Source organism: Semicossyphus pulcher, unplaced genomic scaffold (genome assembly GCF_022749685.1).
Source record: "Semicossyphus pulcher isolate SPU_LCO1_2020_fin unplaced genomic scaffold, fSemPul1.0.p SCAF_5, whole genome shotgun sequence".
Classification (NCBI taxonomy): Eukaryota; Metazoa; Chordata; class Actinopteri; order Labriformes; family Labridae; genus Semicossyphus; species Semicossyphus pulcher.
The window spans coordinates 33566272-33590605 of NW_027211726.1; the positions used below are offsets into that span (position 1 = coordinate 33566272).

The 24334-nt window shown below is 45.2% G+C and overlaps 1 protein-coding gene across 1 annotated transcript; it reads right to left on the bottom strand.

Annotated features, from left to right (window-relative positions):
* Positions 1-2872: 2872 nt before the first annotated feature.
* On the bottom strand, positions 2873-13599 carry ccn2b (cellular communication network factor 2b). The gene is made up of 5 exons (XM_069681326.1): positions 13552-13599; positions 7572-7788; positions 6385-6636; positions 5722-5978; positions 2873-5200 (listed from the first exon to the last, which is right to left on the bottom strand). The coding sequence occupies exons 1-5, from the start codon at positions 13597-13599 to the stop codon at positions 4895-4897; spliced, it is 1080 nt and encodes a 359-aa protein (XP_069537427.1). The 3' UTR covers positions 2873-4894.
* Positions 13600-24334: the final 10735 nt, after the last annotated feature.

Consider the following 24334-nt stretch of genomic DNA (forward strand, 5'->3'; position numbering starts at 1 on the left):
GATGAATGAAAACCCTCCTCTCTGTGCATCAGTCAAACTGTTCAAGCTGCGGCAGGTAACTTTATTAAAACTAACTTTTTGTCATATTTGCTCAAACTGTAAATGGACTGTACTTATATAGCGCTTTACTAGTCTGTGTGACCACTCAAAGCTGCTTTCACACTACATGTCACATTCACCCAGTCACACACTGATGGCAGAGGCTGCTACGTAAAGTGCCCAACTGTCAATCAGATATCACATTCATACCTGTTGGCTATGGGAGCTATTTGGGGTTCAGTGTCTTGCCCAAGGACACTTCGACATGTAGCCTGAGGGAGCTGGGGATCGAACCTCCGACCTTCCGATTGAAGGAAGGTCTGAGCCACAGCCGCATCCGTCACAAATGTCAGTTTAAACATGCAGTCAGACATGAGAGAGATAATCTGTGAATAAATCCTGCTCCTCTGGCTCCTCCTACTGCTCCTAATGGCTCCTCCTACTGCTCCTCTGGCTCCTCCTACTGCTCCTAATGGCTCCTCCTACTGCTCCTCTGGCTCCTCCTACTCCTCCTACTGCTCCTAATGGCTCCTCCTACTGCTCCTCTGGCTCCTCCTACTCCTCCTACTGCTCCTAATGGCATTTGTAAGACTCCAACGCTCCTGAAACACAACAATCAATCAGAGCCGAGCAGTCTCTCAGGCTGCTGTCAATCACACGCTGCGCAGCACCAGTTAGACAGGTCTGCTCCACAGGTAATTACCCCAGCTTCATTTGTGCTGTATTTGTTTCACATTGCTAAGATGTCTGCGGTTACTGTGACGCTGTGTTACGTTGGTGTTGCAGTCGGGCTAACGTTAGCTTGTTCTCAATGCGGCTGCTGTTCAGCGTTGTTTCATGGCGGTGGGGCTGAACATGTCTCTGTGACGTGTCCAGGCAGTGTGACCGTGTCAGACTTCCTCCTGATAGCTCTGTGTGCCTGTGCTCTCACAGCTAAATGTTCTTAACATCAGTGAGTTACTGCTCAGTCGGCTCTGTTCTTTCCACAGTCTCTGTTAGCAAACGAAGCGCTGCTGGTTCTGCTAAATAGAATTAGCTGTAGATTACCGTCTCAGCAAAAACACTGATTACTGCTGGTTTGATGTGTCTCTGCTTCGATAGTGTTGCTGGTGAAATACAACGGCTGCGGTTGTTGTCATGTCACGTTTTTACCAGTGTGTCCGCCATGTTGTATAACTGGCTCCTTCAGTTGCCGTGGTTACCAGCCTGCACACACATGACAGCCTCCTCTGCGGGGAGGGGGAGGGACGTGGAGGTTGTCCGCTCTCTTCTCCATCTTTCCTGCTGCAGCTTTAACTGTCTGACTGCAACCTGAGCAGTGAGAATGGACTTGGAGTGGAGAGACGGCAGGATTGTTAGCTGCACCTGCGTGCAGAATCTGTCTGCAGAGATCAATGAAAAGCTCAATCCTCCTCAGATGGCATTATGGTGTGTTCACCTGCACACAGCCGACGCCTGCTGAATCAGTGGTGGACAGTTCTCCTCAGACTGTAGAAACAGAACATCTCACCCAAAGTCTCGTCCCTGTCCTACAGGTTCTGTCTTCACGTGCAGACTCTGTTTATAGAGACGGAACATGACGTGGTGGCGTCCTGCGAGCCACAGCTGCAGCCTGATACTCTGCTGAGGTTACTTCCTGTGGTGCCGTCTCTGTGTCTGGCTGTGTGTGCAGGAGGAGGAGAGGCTGAGCAGAAGACGTGGAGCCTGATGATGGTGCACACATCAAACTTACCTTTTCATTAATTATTAACTAAAACAATTAAATGTAGCTGCAAACTGCACTGATATGTCTCTAATCTTTGTGACCGCTCGGAGCTGCTGCACACCACATCTCACATTCACACACTGAAGCAGAGGCTGCCACGTTCATACCCGTTGGCTGTGCCAACAGGAGCAATCTGGGGTCAGTGCCCAAGAACACTTCGATGACTGAGGGAGCTGGGGATCGAACCGCCAACCTTCCGACTGAAATACGACAGACTCTACCACCAAGCCACAGCCGCCCCAATGTATTGCTTGGTGATGATAACCCTGTGCTTGCCAAAGAGGCCTTTTAAATAACAGGAACAATAAGAGTCTGAACTGGTTCGATTCCCGGTTCAGACGTAGCGGGTCTGTGTTAGTCTGCATGTTCTCCCTCCGGGTACTCCGGCTTCCTCCAACAGTCCAAAGACATGCTCGTTAGGTCCAGCCCCCCGCGACCCTGAACAGGAGAAGGCATTTAAAACAGGAAAGCTCTCTCGGTTGACTCCCTCAGTTGGTCACTTCCTCTCTGTGTCAGAAGACGATCAATAATATGGGAAACAAACAAGCCAGTAAAACTGAAGGCCTTGTTTCAGTAAAATAGGCTTAACACTCTTATAACTCTTAAAGCATGGCTCCATTCATGTGAGGACAGAAGGAATAAAGATCGGAGACAATAAAACTCTGCTGAGCACATTTTGTCCTCAAGCTGCTTCTAATGAAGTCGATCCCCAAACAAGCTAATAAACTCAGTTATAATCCAGCTGTCTTCTTCTTCTGTCTCCAACTGAGCTGAGATCTGAATGTTTAATCCCTCACACACTGAGCTCTCTCCTCTGTGTGTGTGCGTGTGTGTGTGTGTGTGTGTGTGTGCGTGTGCGTGTGTGTGTGTGTGTTCTCTGTTTCAGCGCCTGCAGCTCACACACATTCCTCTTACATAACACATGAGCCTGCTGCTGCTGTTTTTAGAGCCGCTCGCTGACAGCCGCGCGACTCTGAGCTTCTATTTGCAGCTGCAGGAACATCAGCAGTCTGAGCTTCTATAAAAATAAACTTTATTTATATGAAAAAAGAGGAAAAAGTGCAACAGAAGGTGAACCTCAGTCAGGTGGGTACAGTGAAAACACACGATACACAACTAGAACACTGTGTTACATAAATTATAGTAGAAAACTGTACACAGTCTTACAGTATTTACAGGAGCTACATGAACAAAGGCCACGCTTTGCTTTAAACATACAGTAAAGAAGAGAAGCACTTCTGCAGTCAGTTACATGTCTGAACTACACTGATCCACATGTCAGACACGATGAAGGACACACAAACACAACTTTTTCCTCCAGCTCTGAGGAGAGTCACAATAAATGCGGGATGTCATGAGACCAGCTGAGCGTACCGTCTGCTCTGTCACTCGTCCGGTGTTTGAAAGGCGTTTTTATATTTTGTATTTTGGTTTCTTTCGGCAGACAGACCTGCATTCTTCTTTTAATAATAAAAAACAGGATGGAATTATTTCCTGCTGCAAATGGAAACTAAGTCCTGCATTATAATAAATGTATGAAATATTCCAGTCGCCATGATTTCTACACGTACCTCAGTGTGTGTTAAAGTGTTGCGTTGCTGTGGTTGTCAGGGAACTACATCCGTCAGTCTGTCACTGTCTGAACATGTGGCAGGTGTGAGCGGGTGTGAGCAGGCGTTAACAGGTGTTAGCGGGTGTTAGCGGGTTGATTGACCAGTAGGAAAGCAGCTAAAGTGTCCTATACACACAAACACTCTCTGCATCAGCTGGTTTTTATCGCTGCACTCTCAGTTAAAGTTTGTAACACCGCCACGCACGTCAATGTCACTTCTCCCTCAACGACCAATCAAAATCAAGAAGAGGCGGGACTTCAGAAATCAACTTTGTCAACAACAACGGCGGAGGAGAAGCTAATCCTTTGGTTTTTGTCGAGGGCACATTTTCCTGCTGACGCCAGGACACGATTCATGTCATTGTTTTAATGTTTCTCTGTAACTTGAATAAAAGCAAATATTAATCACAGAGCGATTTATAACAGACTTAACGCTCACTACAGCGGGAAGAGGAAGTGCTGCCAGGCAACTTTGGTAACCTAGCAACAGAAAGCGCCGGTGAGAAGCGCTCTGAAAATGAGGTCGTGGGCGCTGCCAGTGCAAAAAGTGGCGTTAGTGGACACAGGGCCTGAAAGTACTTTGTGACTGTTTCTCGTACAGCCCGCTGTGCCTCCCGGTTTGCACTGACACCGTCTCGTCTGTCGGGAGGCAGAGAGTTTTCTCAGGCCTGTTCTCTCGATATCATTTCTTAAAGCCGAGGTCAGTCACACTGTAACGTGACAGTGAGGTGTTACCTGTCACCTGTCAGACAGACTGTTTCTGCCATCGCCCCGAGATTACAATTTAAACATCTCAACAAGTCCGTGTTATAATGTGAGCTGTGAGTTTCATGTCCTTGTCCTCTCTGTTCCTTCTTTGTGTTTCATGTTTGTCTCACTTGTATGTCTCGTATGGTTTTTGAACACTGAACAATCTCTCTACAAAAATAAAAACATTTGTTATCATGTGAAAACTGTGAAGGTGTCATTTCTTTCACCTCAGTCATTAACAGAAAAACGTTGGACTAGATAAAGTATCATGTGTTAAAGTCCACTAACTGTCTGAGATGAAGAACGTCTCTCTCTAACCACAGCCACGTCTGCTGACACCTGATATGTGTCCCTGAATCTCTTTGTCCACCACGTTGCACTTAGAAACAAAAGGAGAGGACGTGTTTCTGTTGCTCTCCTTCTTCTCTAAACTTGTCCCACTCGCTCAGGCGTCAGGGCCAGCCGCCAAAGCTGTCTTTAAAGCTGTCTTCTCTCGTGGCTGGACTGTGTGTGTCGTGTTCTGTTTGTCTTTTTAACGTCTCAAACCGTTATCGTCTTAATGACTTCTTGTCTTCTGAACAAACAAACAAAACTGGACGAAGAAAAAGTCGATTGTATATAAAAAGAAATGACTGACCCGTTATTTTAAGGCTGCGTTAGATGAAGGTTAAGCGTGTTGTTGTGTTTGGCGTGTGAGTGCAGTCCTGGTGTGTGTGAATTTATGAGCGTCACATATCGTTGTCATAGTCTCCGATCATCCTCCGAGTGTTGGACGCCAGGAAGATGTCGTTGTCTTGTGGACAGTCGCGGTGGCACGAGCAGGTCTTGATGAACATCATCTTCTTGATGAAGACGTCTCCCTCCGGACACTGGAACTCCACCTGCGCCGTGACGGTGCGGTGCGGCGTGCAGCAGCGGTTGTCGGTGCAGACGCCGCAGAACTTTGGTCTGTACAGTCTGGTGCTGGAGCAGCCCGACAGCTCGAAGCGCATGAACCTTTGGGCCTTCGGTGTCCGGACACACTTCTTCCCCTTCTGTGGGACACATGTGATAATCAGTGAATGATGCGTCAGTGTATATAGAAGCCCAAAATATCATTGATCTCGAGCGGTGGAGTGCCCCAAGGCTCATGTCTGGGTCCTATTTATTTTTTTGATTTATAAGCTGGACATAATATACTCTGACGCAGCTTAGCCTTTACCCTGTTCATCATCTCAAACAACTTCTTTAATTGATTTTAAGATACTAATCAGTTAATCAGGAAGCCACAGAAGAGCATTCAGTCCTGATCAGATTGGAAATGCTTCCATGTGTTGTTTTAGAGGACACTGACTTGGCCTCTTCATTGTCTAATGTTTGGCAGTAAAGCTGAGATGTTGTGCAGGACAAGTAGCCTACTGATAATGCATTGTAACCTTGCTGCACGTCTGGACAGCTGGGTCCTGTCAAAGTAAGTCATGAGCTTCATCTTAAGACCAGCAGTGATCAACAGTGTGCAGGATTTTCTGGTTCTTCCTTCTCTAACATCTCTGTTATCTTCGTGAACCCCTCTGACCTTGATCTCTCTCTCCTGCTGGCCGTTGCACGGTCGGATCATGCAGATCCTGGTCTGCCTCTCCAGCTGACAGCGCTGGTTGTCGTTGGTGATGCGGGAGGAGACGGCCATGCCGCAGGAGGCCGAGCACTCGCTCCACTCGGTGGTCTGGACAATGCAGTTGTCTCTGGGACTCTCTTCAGGTGGTCCGTGAGGGGACACGGGTCTGAAGACTGAGACAGGGTTTGAGGAGGGCAGGGGGTGGATCTGAGACGCTCCTGAGAGGAGAGGAGAGGAGAGGAGACGACAGGGCAGGGCAGGGCAGGGCAGGAGAGGAGAGGAGAGGAGGAGAGGGCAGGGCAGGGCAGGAGAGGAGAGGAGAGGAGGAGAGGAGAGGGCAGGGCAGGGCAGGAGAGGAGAGGAGAGGAGGAGAGGAGAGGGCAGGGCAGGGCAGGAGAGGAGAGGAGAGGAGAGGAGAGGAGGAGAGGAGAGGGCAGGGCAGGGCAGGAGAGTAGAGGAGAGGAGACGACAGGGCAGGGCAGGGCAGGAGAGGAGAGGAGAGGAGAGGAAAGGAGAGGAGAGGAGAGGAGAGGGCAGGGCAGGAGACGAGAGTGTTTAAATGTTTGGTGCTTGGTGGTTTAAAAGAGCTGGATAATTATGAAGTTCAGCTGAGGTGACACTGACCGGCCATCACTGACTCGTAGTGCTGGTCCTGGGGAGTCTCCTCACACACCCACTCCTCGCAGCACTTCCCGGGGATGTTGATGCGTCGGGGGTACGGGCAGTCGGGGGAGGGCAGCCGGACGTCGCTGGCACACAGGGGCACACACCCGATCTCCCCGTTCATACACACACAGTGATGCTTACAGCTCGGCTGGAATGACTCCCCACTGCGATAAATGAGCCCCCCCAGGTCACAGGTCTGACCCTCCTGAGCTGCAGACAGAACACACACACACACACACACACACACACACACACACACACACACACACGATTGTCACTCATGTTTAAAGAGAAAAACACTTTGATTTATGGAATAACAGGTGAAACAAATGACATGAAATTAAGCAGAATATTTGTCATATTAAAGGTTTAATAAGTCGGATTTTCCAAGAAAGATCAAAAATGTACTTTTACAAATATAATATAAATCATCTCTTCTGGGCCTCTGTACATGTGTGTTGGTGAGTGTGTGTGCAGACCCTTGTGAGACCCCTCCCTCTGCATCTATTCTGTTGTTTTGCTTTGCACGGGACGTTTTCAGGAGGGGCGCTGTCGTGGTTCCCTGAGCCAATCACAGCGTACAGGTGAGTGTGGGAGTGGTTCAAATTAGCAACTGGGCCTCATTCAGACCGAACATGGTCAAAGAGCGACGCAGAGTTGGCCTTCTTTCTGTTGGACAGGTAGGTGCCTCAAACCGGGTAGGACAAGCTAACCACAGGTTGGCGTGCAAAGGTAACAGGCAGTTAGGATGCTAGCGCAATGGTAACCGGCCATTAGCATGCTAATGCAACGGTAACCAGCGGTTAGCATACTAGCGCAAAGGTAACCGTGATGCTGTCGGTGTTAGCTCGGCGGGGTGGGCGTGTTCTCGCACCAGAGAGTGAGAGTGAGCTTCTGGTGAGCCCCGGAGGAGGGGCCCATCCTACTTATTAAACCTTTGATTACAGAATGTTGCAGCCTCTGTGAGGGAGGTGCAGCGGTGCAGTCAGTCACTTCTTTATTCATGTAGCCCGATCACTGTTTAAACTTCTTGTAGCACTGCAGCCTCCTGCAGAAAAGACTTCTGAGGACCACCGAGTGTCCTCTTCTTAAATGTGATATATTTCTCAGTAAGGAGCAGCTGGTATGAGGAGGGGGGGTGTTACCCATGCAGACTCCGGTCTCGGTGTCGCTCAGCAGGCTGTAGTCGCAGTAGAGCTCTTTGTGGTGGTCGCAGGGCTCCAGCAGGGAGCACGGCTCCCCCGCCTGCCGGGCGCACACCTTACAGCAGCCGCAGCCGTCCAGCACCAGGCTGGTCCCCACCGTGCAGGGAGGGGGGGCAGAGGGGCAGGCACAGGGCTGCGAGCAGTCCTGTGCCACTGTCTGCAGGAAACACACAGAGCACAGGTTAAAGTCACCAGAAACTAGAAGCAGGAGGAGACGCTGCAGAGAAGTAGGTCAAACATGTAAACGTCTTTTCTGTCTTCAGATAATTAATTTAGTCTCAAGTAAGTAAAGTGCTGCAAAGAGAAGAAGGACACACTGGACATATCACGCACACGTTCATCTACACCTTTTTAACTTCATTTAAAACTGTTCGTGCTCCAACAATCTCTATGAACAGAATATAAATGCAGAATCTGTAGGCGAGGGACGCGATGAAGAGTTCTCATTCTGTTGGTAGTCTGAGCAGCATCGCCCAGCCTATCAGCAGGCTTTGGTTACATGCAGGTAAAACTCTGTGGAGAGCACAAAGGGCTGAGAGCATCCTCTTTAGTCCCATCCCAGCTCCGTCAGCATCTCATGACAATTTATCTTTTTCTTCATCTTTATAAACTGACATGTTAGTGCAGCTCACGATCCCCTTCAGACGCCGTCTCTCGACTCCATTCTTACTTCTCTTTGGTCAGACTGTAAACAAAGCAGCAGCTGGAAGTCTGTTCTCGCTCACCGCTTGATGAACTGAAGGCCCTGAAAGTTGGCCGTCCCTCCCAGAGGATACACAGGATATCTCCATAGACGATAGCTGATGGTGGCCACAGTAACCAGACTGAACAAGCCTTTAGCTGCACAGATTTATTACGATCACCTGGATACAGCGTCACCTTTGCTTCCAGGTTTTCCCACGTGTGTTTGAGTGAAAAACAGTGGACATGGTCATCGTCGCTCTCTCTCCTCTGATGTTTGATTCATGCAGGTCTTATACTTGTTAAACCTTCTTACATATGCCATCACTGTATGTTAAGTCTCTGTGGTGAGTGAACTACTGCACACGCTCAGTGGGCTTCACATCCCAGAAGGAAAACTGTGAGCTCGTCTTCACATTTGCTGCAGGTGAGCGTTTCTTACTGGAGTGAAGAGGTGTCATCTTTGTATCTTTGGTATCCATCCAGGTATTATATTAAAGCATAATGATCAGCAGAAGGCAACCGGTGCAGAAATGAGCTCAGTGCTCTGCGTGAGTTTATAGCGCTGAACTTAAAGCAGTTCAGAGACCATCACAGAAAATGAACGCAGGGCCTTCAAAGAATGATCAGTAACTCTGCAGCTCCTCTCGGATCAATGAAGCCGTTAAGCCTCTCTCAGGCTGAGGTCATTGTTTTAGTTTGATTACAGTTTGATGATCTGGGCTCACTCGAGCACTCTGATGAGGAAGAGGAACCCTCTTTGACAGACAGACACAGGGAGAGAGCAGCTGGAGAGCACAGAGCAGCATGTAGCAGCTACAGTTAGAAAACGAGAGCAAAGATTGGACTGACACACACACACACACACACACACACACACACACACACACACACACACACACAGCATGTATGATGATGTTGTGTTTACAGCTTGTTGTGCTGTCCTCAGTCAGCCCCGCTGATCTACACAGAGGTGAGTGTTCCTATATTCCTATAAATAGTGCTCCATAAAACTACTTCCAGCTGAGGAGGTTTGGGCAGCGGTTAAGATCCCTTTCAAGGTTTTCAGGGCACATCCTGCTGGTCAGGAGACCCCGGGGTAGACTGAGACCTCACTGGAGGAATTATATTTCCCATGAGGCCCGGGAACGCCAAGGAGGAGTCTGGAGATGTTGCAGGGGAGAGAGACGTGTGGAATATCTTTCTCAGCCTGCTGCCAGCGTGGCTAAGTGGAGGAAAATAGATGGATGGAAACATGGTGTGATTATTTAAACCTTCCAAACAACTTATGTTCTCATCTGCTCTGGTTTGTGCACACAACAAGCAGTCCCCATATCTTTCACCGTGTGGTCAAGTTTAGGCTAGCACTGCGTCAGAGCCCGTAAGCTGTAGTCTGCTGATGATGAAAGGATGACTGTGAAAACTATGTGAAAATAATGTGAAACTAATGTGAAACTAATGTGAAAATAACGTGAAAATAACGTGAAAATAATGTGAAAATAACGTGAAAATAATGTGAAAACAATGTGAAAATAATGTGAAACTAATGTGAAAATAATGTGAAAATAACGTGAAAATAATGTGAAAATAACGTGAAAATAATGTGAAACTAATGTGAAAATAATGTGAAAACAATGTGAAAATAATGTGAAACTAATGTGAAAATAATGTGAAAACAATGTGAAAATAATGTGAAACTAATGTGAAAATAATGTGAAAATAACGTGAAAATAATGTGAAACTAATGTGAAAATAATGTGAAAACAATGTGAAAATAATGTGAAAATAACGTGAAAATAATGTGAAAATAATGTGAAACTAATGTGAAAATAATGTGAAAACAATGTGAAAATAATGTGAAAATAACGTGAAAATAATGTGAAAATAATGTGAAACTAATGTGAAAATAATGTGAAAACAATGTGAAAACAATGTGAAAATAATGTGAAAACAATGTGAAAATAATGTGAAAATAACGTGAAAATAACGTGAAAATAATGTGAAAATAATGTGAAACTAATGTGAAAATAATGTGAAAACAATGTGAAAATAATGTGAAACTAATGTGAAAATAATGTGAAAATAATGTGAAACTAATGTGAAAATAATGTGAAAACAATGTGAAAACAATGTGAAAATAATGTGAAAACAATGTGAAAATAATGTGAAAATAACGTGAAAACAATGTGAAAATAATGTGAAAATAACGTGAAAATAATGTGAAAATAATGTGAAACTAATGTGAAAATAATGTGAAAACAATGTGAAAATAATGTGAAAATAACGTGAAAATAATGTGAAAATAATGTGAAACTAATGTGAAAATAATGTGAAAACAATGTGAAAACAATGTGAAAATAATGTGAAAACAATGTGAAAATAATGTGAAAATAACGTGAAAATAATGTGAAAATAATGTGAAAATAACGTGAAAACAATTTGAAACTAATGTGAAAATAATGTGAAAATAATGTGAAAATAACGTGAAAACAATTTGAGACTAATGTGAAAATAATGTGAAAATAACGTGAAAATAATGTGAAAAAAATGTGAAAATAATGTGAAAATAATGTGAAAATAACGTGAAAACAATTTGAAAATAATGTGAAAATAATGTGAAAATAACGTGAAAATAATGTGAAAATAATGTGAAAATAACATGAAAATAATGTGAAAATAATGTGAAACTAATGTGAAAATAATGTGAAAATAACGTGAAAATAATGTGAAAATAATGTGAAAATAATGTGAAAACAATGTGAAAACAATGTGAAAATAATGTGAAAATAACGTGAAAATAATGTGAAAATAACGTGAAAACAATTTGAAACTAATGTGAAAATAATGTGAAAATAATGTGAAACTAATGTGAAACTAATGTGAAAATAACGTCAAAATAATGTGAAAATAATGTGAAAATAACGTGAAAACAATTTGAAACTAATGTGAAAATAATGTGAAAATAATGTGAAAATAACGTGAAAACAATTTGAGACTAATGTGAAAATAATGTGAAAATAATGTGAAAATAATGTGAAAATAACGTGAAAACAATTTGAAAATAATGTGAAAATAATGTGAAAATAACATGAAAATAATGTGAAAATAATGTGAAACTAATGTGAAAATAATGTGAAAATAATGTGAAAATAACGTGAAAATAACGTGAAAATAACGTGAAAATAATGTGAAACTAATGTGAAAATAATGTGAAAACAATGTGAAAATAATGTGAAACTAATGTGAAAATAATGTGAAAATAACGTGAAAATAATGTGAAAATAACGTGAAAATAATGTGAAAATAATGTGAAAACAATGTGAAAATAACGTGAAAACAATGTGAAAATAATGTGAAAACAATGTGAAAATAACGTCAAAATAATGTGAAAATAATGTGAAAATAACGTGAAAATAATGTGAAAATAACTTGAAAATAATGTGAAAATAACATGAAAATAATGTGAAAATAATGTGAAAACAATGTGAAAATAATGTGAAAATAACATGAAAATAATGTGAAAATAACGTGAAAACAATGTGAAAATAATGTGAAAATAACATGAAAATAATGTGAAAATAATTTGAAAATAACGTGAAAATAATGTGAAACTAGCATGAAAATAATGTGAAAATAACGTGAAAATAATGTGAAAATAACGTGAAAATAATGTGAAACTAACGTGAAAATAATGTGAAACTAACATGAAAATAATGTGAAAATAACGTGAAAATAATGTGAAAATAACGTGAAAATAATGTGAAACTAACGTGAAAATAACGTGAAAATAATGTGAAAATAACGTGAAAATAATGTGAAACTAACGTGAAAATAACGTGAAAATAATGTGAAACTAACGTGAAAATAACGTGAAACTAACGTGAAAATAACGTGAAAATAATATGAAAATAATGTGCACCCTTTTGCTCCGGTTTTGGGATGATTGACACCTTCACTGACTCCCTGTCAAGTCCAACATCACCTACAAAACACTCCTCCTCACATACAAATACCTCCATGATCTGGCACCCCAGCACCTCACTGACCTCCTCCATCCCTACACCCAGTCAAGGACCCTCCGTTCATCTACCTCCAGCCAGCTTTCCATTCCTCAAACCAGGTTGCGGAGCTTTGGGGATAGAGTGTTCAGTGTAGCAGCCCCCACCCTCTGGAACGCTCTCCCTCCCGACCTCTGCAATGCTCCCACACTGGACTCTTTCAAAAAACTCCTCAAAACCCATCTATTCAACACAGCCTACAGCCTTTAACACCAGTCATTTAATGTACTGTGTCTAGTCTGTTTGTGAGTGTTTCTGTGTTCCTCTTTGTAAAGCGACCTTGGGTCCCATGAAAGGCGCTATAAAAATTAAAGTTATTATTATTATTATTATTATTATGTTTCTCCCCATGCATGCTCAGGTTCACTGGTGACTCTAAAATGTCAACACACCTCCATTTTCATTTGTATACGTTTTGCTGTCTTTTCTCGGATTGGCCCTGAAATCTGAAACTCCAGGAGCAGTTGGAGCTGAGAGAAAACCTCTACGTCCACATCGTTATCTGCACGTTTATTCCTGCATGCAGCCAAAGGTTGCTCAAACGAGATTGGTCAAAACTACTCTGACTTTAAACAGAACCCAGAACACTGAACCTCCTCCCTTCTCTGCAGATTGTGCACTCGTATGCAGACATGTGTTAATAGGGATTATGGCCTCCAAAGTTACCTGGTTTAGTCAGTGACAAACAAACATGTTGCATGAACCTGCAGAGAGACCGCAGCCTGACGATTCAAGAAGAGTTTACTGAAACTAGGCACACAGTTTAACATCATAATATAATAAAGATTAATAAGAAAAGAGGTGCAGTGAGTCTGCCTCTAACACACAGAGCACCTCTCATACAGTCCATCTGTTTCTGTCTGGTTTACAGCCACCAGAGGGCGACAGCAGCCTGTGAGCACAGAGCCAGCACATAGTTTCCATGTTTTGTTCCCTCCAGAGTTCAGCATCAGAGAGCAAGCACGTTGAGAGGAAACATGACAGCAGAGGAGAAAAGTTACAGAGAAAATAGTTGTGAAGTAAACGTCTGTTGGTGCCAGAAGCAGCAGCAGGAGCTCAGTGATATTTAAAGTCTTTATAAAGTCTGAATACTCCCTGATGCAGCGACTCACATGCTCACTGAAACACAACTTTGTGTTTAAATCTAATAACTTCAATATTTGTGTTAAAATCAAACTTACCGCTGAGATGATGAGCAGGAGGAGAGAGAGAGAAGTCGTCACAGACATGTTGGTGTGCAGGCTGCAGCTCTCAGGACGTCTCTGTGTGTTATTCTCCTGCAGCTGCGGACTGATGAAGCCTGGGAGGACAAACTCACTTAAATAGCAGAGCGGTGGGTGTAGCCCGAGAAACCAGAGCCTGGCCCGCATGCTCCGAGGTGAAAATATTCCAAATCAAACGCTGCACTCAAAGAGAGACAGGCAGAGAGAGAGAGAGAGAGTGAGACACAGAGAGAGAGAGACAGACTGAGAGACAGCCTCCTGACTCACATCATCAGGTCACAGGGGTGTAACAGACAGGAGGCTTCACTTTGACTATGACAGGTCATTTCATCCTCCTTGCAGTGTGTCAGAGTCACTCTGACCGCTCCTGTAACACGAGAGTATTTAAAGCCACAAGTCACATCAGAGGAGGCGACGCTGGAAAATGAGGGTGACATGTGGCAAACACGCACAAACTGCAGATCAGCAGCAGTCAGGGGAAACTCTGAGGCAGGGACACAGACAGAGACACGTAGAGACACGCAGAGACACGTAGAGACACGCAGAGACACGTAGAGACACGCAGAGACACGCAGAGACACGTAGAGACACGTAGAGACACACAGAGACACGTAGAGACACGCAGAGACACGTAGAGATAAGTAGAGACACGTAGAGACACGTAGAGACACGCAGAGACACGCAGAGACATGTAGAGACACGTACAGACACGTACAGACACGTACAGACACACAGAGACACGCAGAGACATGCAGAGACACGTAGAGACTCACAGAGACACGCAGAGACATGCAGAGACATGCAGAGACACGTAGAGACACGTAGAGACTCACAGAGACACGTAGAGATACACAGAGACACGCAGAGACACGTAGAGACACAGAGACATGTAGAGACACGTAGAGATAAGTAGAGACATGCAGAGACACGTAGAGACTCACAGAGACACGTAGAGACACGCAGAGACACGTAGAGACACGTAGAGACACGTAGAGACATGCAGAGACTCACGGAGACACGTAGAGACTCACAGAGACACACAGAGACACACAGAGACACGCAGAGACACGTAGAGACATGCAGAGACTCACGGAGACACGTAGAGACTCACAGAGACACACAGAGACACACAGAGACACACAGAGACACGCAGAGACACGTAGAGACATGCAGAGACACGCAGAGACACGCAGAGACACGTAGAGACTCACAGAGACTCACAGAGACACACAGAGACACGCAGAGACACGTAGAGACATGCAGAGACACGCAGAGACACGCAGAGACACGTAGAGACTCACAGAGACACGAAGAGACACGTAGAGATAAGTAGAGACATGCAGAGACACGTAGAGACATGCAGAGACACGTAGAGACACGCAGAGATAAGTAGAGACACGTACAGACACACAGAGACACACAGAGACACGTAGAGACAAGTTGAGACACGTACAGACACACAGAGACACACAGAGACACGTAGAGATAAGTAGAGACACGTACAGACACACAGAGACACACAGAGACACACAGAGACAAGTTGAGACACGTACAGACACACAGAGACACGCAGAGACACGTAGAGACAAGTTGAGACACGTACAGACACACAGAGACACACAGATACACGAAGGGACACGTAAAGACACACAGAGACACCTACAGACACACAGATACACGAAGGGACACGAAGGGACACGTAGAGACACACAGAGACACGCAGAGACACGTACAGACACGTATAGGCACACAGAGACACGCAGAGACACGTACAGACACGTATAGGCACACAGAGACACGCAGAGACACGTACAGACACGTATAGGCACACAGAGACACGTACAGACACGTTCAGACACACAGAGACACGTACAGACACACAGAGACACACAGAGACACACTGAGACACGTAGAGACACACAGAGACACACAGAGACACGTAGAGACACACAGAGACACGTACAGACACGTATAGGCACACAGAGACACGTACAGACACGTTCAGACACACAGAGACACGTACAGACACACAGAGACACACAGAGACACACTGAGACACGTAGAGACACACAGAGACACACAGAGACACGTACAGACACACAGAGACACGTACAGACACACAGAGACACACAGAGACACACTGAGACACACAGAGACACACAGAGACACGTACAGACACACAGAGACACACAGAGACACACAGAGACACGTACAGACACACAGAGACACACAGAGACACACTGAGACACACAGAGACACACTGAGACACGTAGAGACACACTGAGACACACTGAGACAGCAGTATTGTCCATAAATACCACCCTACCACTGTTAAAGGCTCAGTACAAACTGTTTCACATTCAGGAACAACTTGTTTTCAGAATCAGCACTTTAACATGCAGACATCACAGAACATGGCTCCTGTAATCACCTCTTTGTGTCCATGCTGGGCTGCCTGTCTCTCTGCTGCTCCTCCTGCTCTCCGTCCTCCTCCTCAGACTTCACTCAAGTTCAACGTTCTGACTTGCTGTCATTGTAGAACACAGGTTGGCGTAATGAAATGTAGATTTCTGCGATTATCCATTATTTTGACATTTTTCCAATTATTTTTCCAGCTTATTGCACAAAGCATCAGACCTCCCCTGTTGTTATTGCAACTCTTATTTTGAAAGTCCACGGGCAGATGCCCCCCCCCCCCCAAAAATGGCCTGGACACACTTCCTGTCAGCATCAATGTCCAATCGCACTTGAAGCTGCCTGCTGGCTCTTCCTGACTTCGTGCCCTCCTGTCTCCATCGTTGCTTGTGTTGTGTTAACTCTCAGATGTTCATTGTTTTGGACTAAAGCGTCTGATACATGAAACTGTAACAGTGTAACATTGTAACATTGTAATAGTGTAACCGTGTAACAGTGTACCATTGTAACAGTGTAACAGTGTAACAGTGTAATAGTGTAACAGTGTAAGATGCAGACGTATAATATCAGGCCTTTCACAATGTTCACATTCTGCTTCAACATTACACTGAAAACATTTTCTACAACTTATGTAACGTTTCAAAAAGTGGCATCAGATCTATGAGACATCGTCCACGTATAACTGCACAAAGCACGAGAAGATAACAGTTTAAAACAGGAACATACGACATGTTTTACAGGTGCTGATGTTCTGAGTGGCCTTCTGTTGGTGTGACAGCTTTCCTTTTTAATGTGACATTTCTGCTCAGACAGCACAGACCTCCTGCAAGACTGCTCCAGTCCTGATCTGCAGATGTGCTGCGTGACCACTACATACATCTGACATATTTCCAGCATGATGATGATGAGTGTCATCATCTCAGCTCTGTGTCTATTATGTTGCACTGTGTAAGACTTTGTACTAATATAACATGCTTACACTGAAATAACATCACGACACGCCAGCTTGTCATTAAAACCATAAGAAACACATGTATAGATGTTGGTGAGTCAGACCAGGATCAGGTCCAACCTGTGCTGGGTTTGTCTCTGCTCCATGTTTCGCCCGTACACAAGGTTTTATAAAAATCAGGCCAGTTTCTGTCTGTGACCTGCTGACAAACAGACAAACAGCACTGAAAACGTGACCTCCGATTGGAGGACAGAAGAAAACAAAGTTTCGCTCAACAGCTGCAAATATTTTTTCATAAGGATAAAAAAGTCCGGAGGAAATTGTTGGATGTGAAGTCGGTATGAAAACAGTGATTCCTTGTTGTGTGTGTTGGCAGACGGCTGCTGCTCTGCACAAACCACATAATGAAATGTTTGATGTCCTATAAACCTTACATAACACATCCGTACTGACGGCAAGCTAATAGTTACCATGCTCAGACAGGTGACATGATGCCTGCTGAGTGACGTACGTCAGCCTGCCACAGCTCTGCTCACATGAGATCATTCACCTGTGCAGTAAATCACCATCATTTGTTGTTCTCACACTCTGCTCCTCCCGCTCTCCTCCACTGTGTGACAAGGACAGATGTGGATGTTAGCATCAACAAGAGTTTGTCAACGTTCAGAAACATAAAGACAGTTAATATGTGGAGCTCACATTCCTGTCTGCTTCCTCTGTAGTGTTTATGAGCAGAGTTACCTTTACTAAAGTACATTGTGAGGTAAGTAACCACTTTATTTGAAGCCAGAGCCTCCTCCTTTGTGGAGTGCCTCAGGGTTCTATTCTCGGGCCTCTCCTTTTTCCCATACCCTTAGTGTCCATGCTTGGAAAATGAGGGAACTTGTTCCACTGAGACAACAAACAAATGTACCTGCCTAAGAAACAGAATGATGCTAACTCTCTAAAACTACTGTGGTATTGTCTCACGGACTTTAAAGCTCTGATGGCATTATAAGACTTCACTTCACTACATCTGCTAGCTCCAACCGACCTCGCTAACCTTTTTATTTAGAGACAGAAAATCTGTCTCCCTTCAAGGAGACGCAATTCCACTTGCCCGAACTCATCAGGACCACCAGGAGCGTCTCAGTGAGGGTCCCTTATGATGCTGGAATATCAGCACATCTAGCCCCAAGTCACAAGGAGTACCCACAATCCACCTGCAGTGGAAGAGTAAATACGTCTCTATCTGCACCTGCACCAAAGCGGAAATCCCTCTCCTTCCATCGGGGAGTCATCGAGGACTTTGTTGTGTAACTTTGCTCGGTGATCAGCGATGTCTTGACCTCTGTCCTTACACTCAGAGTGAAAACAAGCCGTCTGCCTCCACAGCTTGTTATTCACAGCAGGGTATGTACAGTTAATTACATCCTGTGTTACGCTACAACAGCTGAGGTGACTGAAGGTGTTTGACTGGAATCAGAGCTCAGTTTGGTGCTTTTGGCTGCGTTTGGATCCGGATGACTCAGTGCAGCCGGAGCGCTGAGAGCCCGCTCACAGACTGAACTAACACTGTTGTTGATTCTATGAAAGTCCTCGTTTACAGAAACTTGTCTGCAGGTGAAAGTGAGTCAGACGTGTTTCTGTGAGGTTTGCAGGGCCTGGGAGAAACTGAGGAAGGTGCAAAGATGTGATGTTGTGATGTTATGGACTTTTTGCACCTTCACAACAACAGACTCTATAAGAAGTCAATCAGACATGACTTCCCCCGCTGGTTTAAGGACTATCGATTCTGAGCTTCTCATTTGTCATTCTGGCCATCGCCATCTTGGAACCAGAAGTGACCATATTTGGACATGAGGGTGGATATGCATGTATACGTACTCAAAATTACTAAAAAATTGCTAGCCAAAATTAGCATCCAAATTGATATCACTTGCTAATCAAGCTAGCGTTGGTTAAATGCTAACAATCCTCTCCTGCTCCACCTTCGTGTCCAAAGACGGTCACAGCACACAGCCTGCATCCAACAGGTGTGTCCTCTTCTCAGAGACGGTCTATCGTTCTACCTGTGGACTTTTAAGAGACCTTTCACTGATGATAATACACCTGTATGACAATGAAGCATCATCCTTTAAAAGAAGCTTGACACAAACAGTTTTCAGTCCTGCAGAGTTTAACACCAGTTTGTATGACTGGCTCCATTTTAGTCGAGTTCATGTGTGGACATTGGAGCAGGGAGAGAGGGAGCGACATGCACCACAGAGCCACGAGTAGAGCCCACAGTCGATGCCTCCACCGACTGAGCTAAACCAGCGTCCCACCTTTGACTGAATCTACCTGCCCGCAAATCAACGCACACTTTTGCATGTTTGGTCTGATCGAATTGTTGCTCTGAGGTCGCTCACATTATTTTAATCAAACTATGAAGAACCTAAAAATACAGACTTGTGTCAAATAAGCTTTCTTGTCTTGAAAACTGGGTGTGTGTTGGGACAGAGCCTGAGCTGCAGTGACACACAAACGCTCTCTTTGTTGCTTCTCTGAGATTCCCACACAGCTGACCCCTCCCTGCTCCTCCATCCAGACGATGTGTGAGGGCCGACCGGCTTATCATCCACTTCCTGAACCTCCTGCTGAGCAGAGACGGAGTCCAGGTCGCGACCTTACATCACGCTTTTATCTCAGCTGACTCTGGTTTCCTGACCATGACCTCACCTGTTAATGCGCTGACGAGTGTTATTGGAGCTCGATTAGCCCCCGACCCTCAGGGTGGAGCGGGCTGACGAGTGATTAAACCAGATGAACTGATTACTTTGGGGAACTTTCCTGCTGAAGAGTCAGAAAATGAAGGCCGGTCCTCGACTGAGCGTTTCCTTCACACCCGTCGGCCCGAGAAGAAATCCCCAAATATTTATGATTTCACTGAACGGACGATCAGGTTTATAACCGCTGGTCCTGAGACGACTACACACCTTTGACAACCACAGCAGGATCATTTAAAGGTGCACAGTTTGGTAAAACTGTACAGTGTGTTTATGTTGGTTCAGATGAGCTACCCGACAGGGTTTCTAAGGATTTACGTTTGAAATCTCTGAGATTGTTCGTTCATGCTCCAAAGAGGTTGAGCCTTGATTGTAATGATCCCAGGTCCTTCACTCTCGCACCCCTTCAGGAGCTGCAGTCTGGATAAAGGTCATTTACAACATTATCGTTTACATTAAAGGGATAGTTCTGATCTTTTTGCTAGCAGTGTAGTGGATGAAAAGCTATTAGCTCACTCACCGAGTCCCGTGGTCGGAGTTCTGTCCGGTTCTGAACGAAGTCGTTCCGGTGAGATGCCAGGGTCATGACCCCAGGCGATGTGATCCATTTCAACACAATCTCATTGTCCTACAATTTCATGTACTGCGCCGTTCTTTTGGCACTACTTCACAAGAAGTCAGCATTGAGTTATCAGTGTATCGTACCCTGTGGTTTACATAGCGAAGGTCATATTATAACCCTAGTTCTATAAGCACAGGCAGAGCTCTCTACTGGACTCTGTGGGTACTACTCTCCTCCAATCACGTGCACATATTCGCCCACTGAACTTTTGCATGAAGGTAGCCGGCCTATCAGGACGTGCCTACCTGAATCTGTCGCAGTATAAAGGCAGCACACACACCTGTCAGCTATCCTACACCCTCTTCAGTGAGCGGTGCAGGAGCAGCAGGGTCCCTCGGTACTGCCTGTTCTTACAGAAGGTTCATAACACCTTAGCTCCGCCCTCTACCGGACTCTATGGGTACAGTGTGTGGAGCCCCGATGCACGAACACCCTGACTAAGCCATCGAGCCAACCACACTGACCCTGACCGGCAAAGGTCAGGATGCCCCGCCCACCTGCTCCCCTTATAACTTGGCTGTACTGCTGAGCAGTATAGGGCCCTATCTACCACAGGTAGTATACACCTGAACTGGGTAGAGCCATGGCCTAACCTTGCAGAGGACAAAAAACCCAAGACCCTCTGCACACCACATTTCCTGGATCCTTGAGGAGGAGCCTGTGAGATCGAACCAAGTGGTTTATTCCCTGAACTTTACCAACTTACCTGTGAAGGAAGAAACTTTAAAGGTGTCATTAAAGAGATGCTAACGTGTGCGTCAGCATGAGATGCAGGGGGGAGTTTGGGTACCGTACAGTAGACAGAGATTATAATGATCTCTCATTTGGAGTTCATTTGAGGCGGTGGTCCCTCTCTGTCTCTAGAACATGTTCCCAACACTTTAATCTCTGATCGTATCTGACTGTTTGGTTCACACACTCTGTTCTGTTCTGTTTCCATGTGGTCCGACATACATCAAAGCCCGGCTCCGGCTCCAGGCTTTGCTGCTGTTTTTCTACAACATAAAGAACTGATGAACACAGACTTCCACAGGTGTTTCTCAGAGAGCTGATCCTCCTGCTGGGAAGGTTTCAGGTGATGGTGCTGAGGCAGCACCTGTTCCCATAGCACACTCGCACACGGGCCTGTGAGAGTTTACACCTCTTCATTTTGTCCATAACTCCTGTGACAACGTTTCACCGAGCTCAGTCCTGATGTAAGGAGACATCTGAGGGTCGGGTAACTTCTGTAAAGCAGGGGTATGAACACTGATCATCTGGACCTCTCAGGGGACAGAACTCTCTCTGCTTCCTTAAAGCGTTCAGGTGTTAACAGCACTGAACAGAGACACTCATTCAGGTGAATCATGAGGCAAAAATCCACCTTCATGACACAAGAGGAGGCGATGACATAAAACTCACAGAAGTTAATCTGATAAATGATGCACCTCTTCCCTGCTGAATGCACCGTCAGCTGTTGACAAGTTGCTGCTGTTTGCAGACTGCGCTGGTGATGGTGACCTCAGCAGTGTTTGGTTGTGTTAGCGTGTCGGCTCTGTGTGTGAGGAGTCCGCTGTGACAGCTGCACACTGTGTTGTTGGAACATGTAGCGTATGTATCGTTTCTGCCCACCTCTTGTTGCAGGCCTACATGGTAGGTATTTATATTTTTGGAGCTGTGTCTTTATTCAGGAGGTGATATGTTTTCATGGCTGCTCCTGACTTTGAAAGAACTCTCCTTTAAAAGTTAAACAGCTCTGTGCTTCATCCTGTTCCTCAGTTTGACGGGAGGAACTCTCTTTACAGTGATATCTGCGGTCGGCCATATGAATCCTGGTCCCACCTAACTTTAACGAGCTCTCTCATAAAGAAGTGGCTGAAATGTACAGAACTGGAATGACGGGTGGATCACAGAGGGACAGTCTCAAGTGAAGGTTTCTTATGCGTGTGGGTTAGAAGGCAGGAAACAGACTGGGTTTATATCAATGCTCAGATGTTCACAAACATGACAAAGTGACACCAGAGCTCGCACAACACTCACAAAAACAATGCCCAACTTCTCCTGGGGGATACTCTGACTTGGTGCCCGTGCCTTCATTGCATAATTTGAGTCGGTGAGATGAAAACTGTGCAGGAATGGAGGTGAAGTTTCTGTTAGTCTGCTACAGCTCAGGCTGTTAAACCCAGAAGTCTCTGGGACACCTGCTGGGGTTACAAAAACACCTCCACTTTAAAGAGCGGGCTAAAAATAGCCAGGACTCCAGGAGGGAACCACATCGCTACCTTCCTCATGTGTTCACTCAGGATGTTGTTTAAGTCTGGAACATTCCTCACACGCTCAGCCAGCCTGCATATTTGCCTCTTCCCCTTCTCTGTTTTACTCCATCCACCTTCTCACGGCCTGAGAACACTCTGTACCAGATCTGAGGCTGCGCCTGTGTACACACCTCTCACCATGTATATTATATTATACAATATTATATTACATTATATTGTGTACACCTTGAACTGAAGTTGTGTGGACAAATGTGTCTTGATCTGTGACTTTTCTTCTCGTACATTCATCAGGTCAAAATGTGAGTTTGTCCAAAACTTTGAAGGTGTCACATGTTACATACAAAGTCAAAGCAAAGACACGTTTGCAACAGTAACTAAGATGCATGAAATTAGACTCCAGTGAGAACTTCCTGTCTAGTTTAGTTTTGAAAGCAGATGTTGATGTTGCATCAGAACCTGTCAAACCAAACTCTATTCAAAAAACGAGCAGTTTAAGAGTAGTGTTCTTGTTGTAATAATAATAATAATAATACATTTTATTTGTATTGCACTTTATATTTAAGGTGTAAACAGCACTGAACAGAGACACTCATTCAGGTGAATCATGAGGCAAAAATCCACCTTCATGACACAAGAGGAGGCGATGACATAAAACTCACAGAAGTTATTCTGATAAATGATGCACCTCTTCCCTGCTGAATGCACCGTCAGCTGTTGACAAGTTGCTTATATTTAAGGAATCTCAAAGTTCTACAGAGAAGAAAGATAAAACAAGACAATTTTTATGTGTTAAAAGGAGAGCCTATAAAAGGCACTTAGCAAAAAGCTTTCTTAAAAAGGTAAGTTAACATCTGCAGTCTGTGGGACCCTCAGGTGGTCGGGGGTTCCACAGCCTCGGAGCTGCAGAGGAAAAGGCCCGATCACCCATAGTGCGGAGCCTGGTTCTGGGGACTTGGAGGGTGTTCCTGGTTGCAGAGCGACGGGTGCATGAGGAGGTCTGGAGGGTGAGGAGTTCTTTCAGGTATTGGGGGGCATGTCCGTGAATGTACTGATGGGTGAGGAGGGAGACCTTGTACTCAATTCTGAGCGGGACAGGGAGCCAGTGAAGGGATTTTAGAAAGGGGGTGATGTGATCATATTTGCGGACCCTTAACAGGATCCTTGCAGCGCTGTTCTGTATGTATTGCAGCCTCTGGATGCTCTTTCCAGAGATGCCGGTGAGAAGTGCATTACAGTAGTCGAGCCTGGAGGAGACAAAGGCGTGAACGAGCTTCTCTGCATCTGCCAGGGTGAGTATTGGACGGAGTTTGGCGATGTTCCTGAGGTGGTAGAATGATGTTTTACAGAGGTGTTCGATGTGGATGTCAAAAGTGAGTTGGGGGTCCATTTTAACACCCAGGTTGGTGACAGATGTGGAAAGGGGGATGCTTTGGCCGGAGAAGGTGATACTGGTGATGGTGGAAGAGCGGAGCTGATGTGGTGTGCCAAGTAGGACGGCTTCTGTTTAGGACCTGTTCAGCTGAAGAAAGTTGAGCTTCATCCACGCCTCTATCTCCTCCAGGCAGGTGGTGAGTGTGGATGTTGACAGGGGAGAAGGAGAAGTGGGGGTTGTCCGTGTCGGTGTTGTCTCACAGACAGACCTGACAAAGCATGAACTCAGCCTCTAACTAAACCTGATGTAGTTCTCTCAGCATCCTCTCAGCCTGTTTATTGTCATTAAATCTCAGTAACATCTGTTTGTTGTGGCTTC

Bases quoted from the DNA above. Each gene is read 5' to 3' on its own strand.
- ccn2b (XM_069681326.1), bottom strand. From the start codon at position 13,599: ATGTCTGTGACGACTTCTCTCTCTCTCCTCCTGCTCATCATCTCAGCG. The intron at 5,979-6,384 runs GTCAGTGTCACC...CTCTCCTCTCAG, and splicing joins CTACGAGTCAGTGATGGCCG to GAGCGTCTCAGATCCACCCC. The intron at 5,201-5,721 runs GTCAGAGGGGTT...TGTGTCCCACAG, and splicing joins AGCAGGAGAGAGAGATCAAG to AAGGGGAAGAAGTGTGTCCG.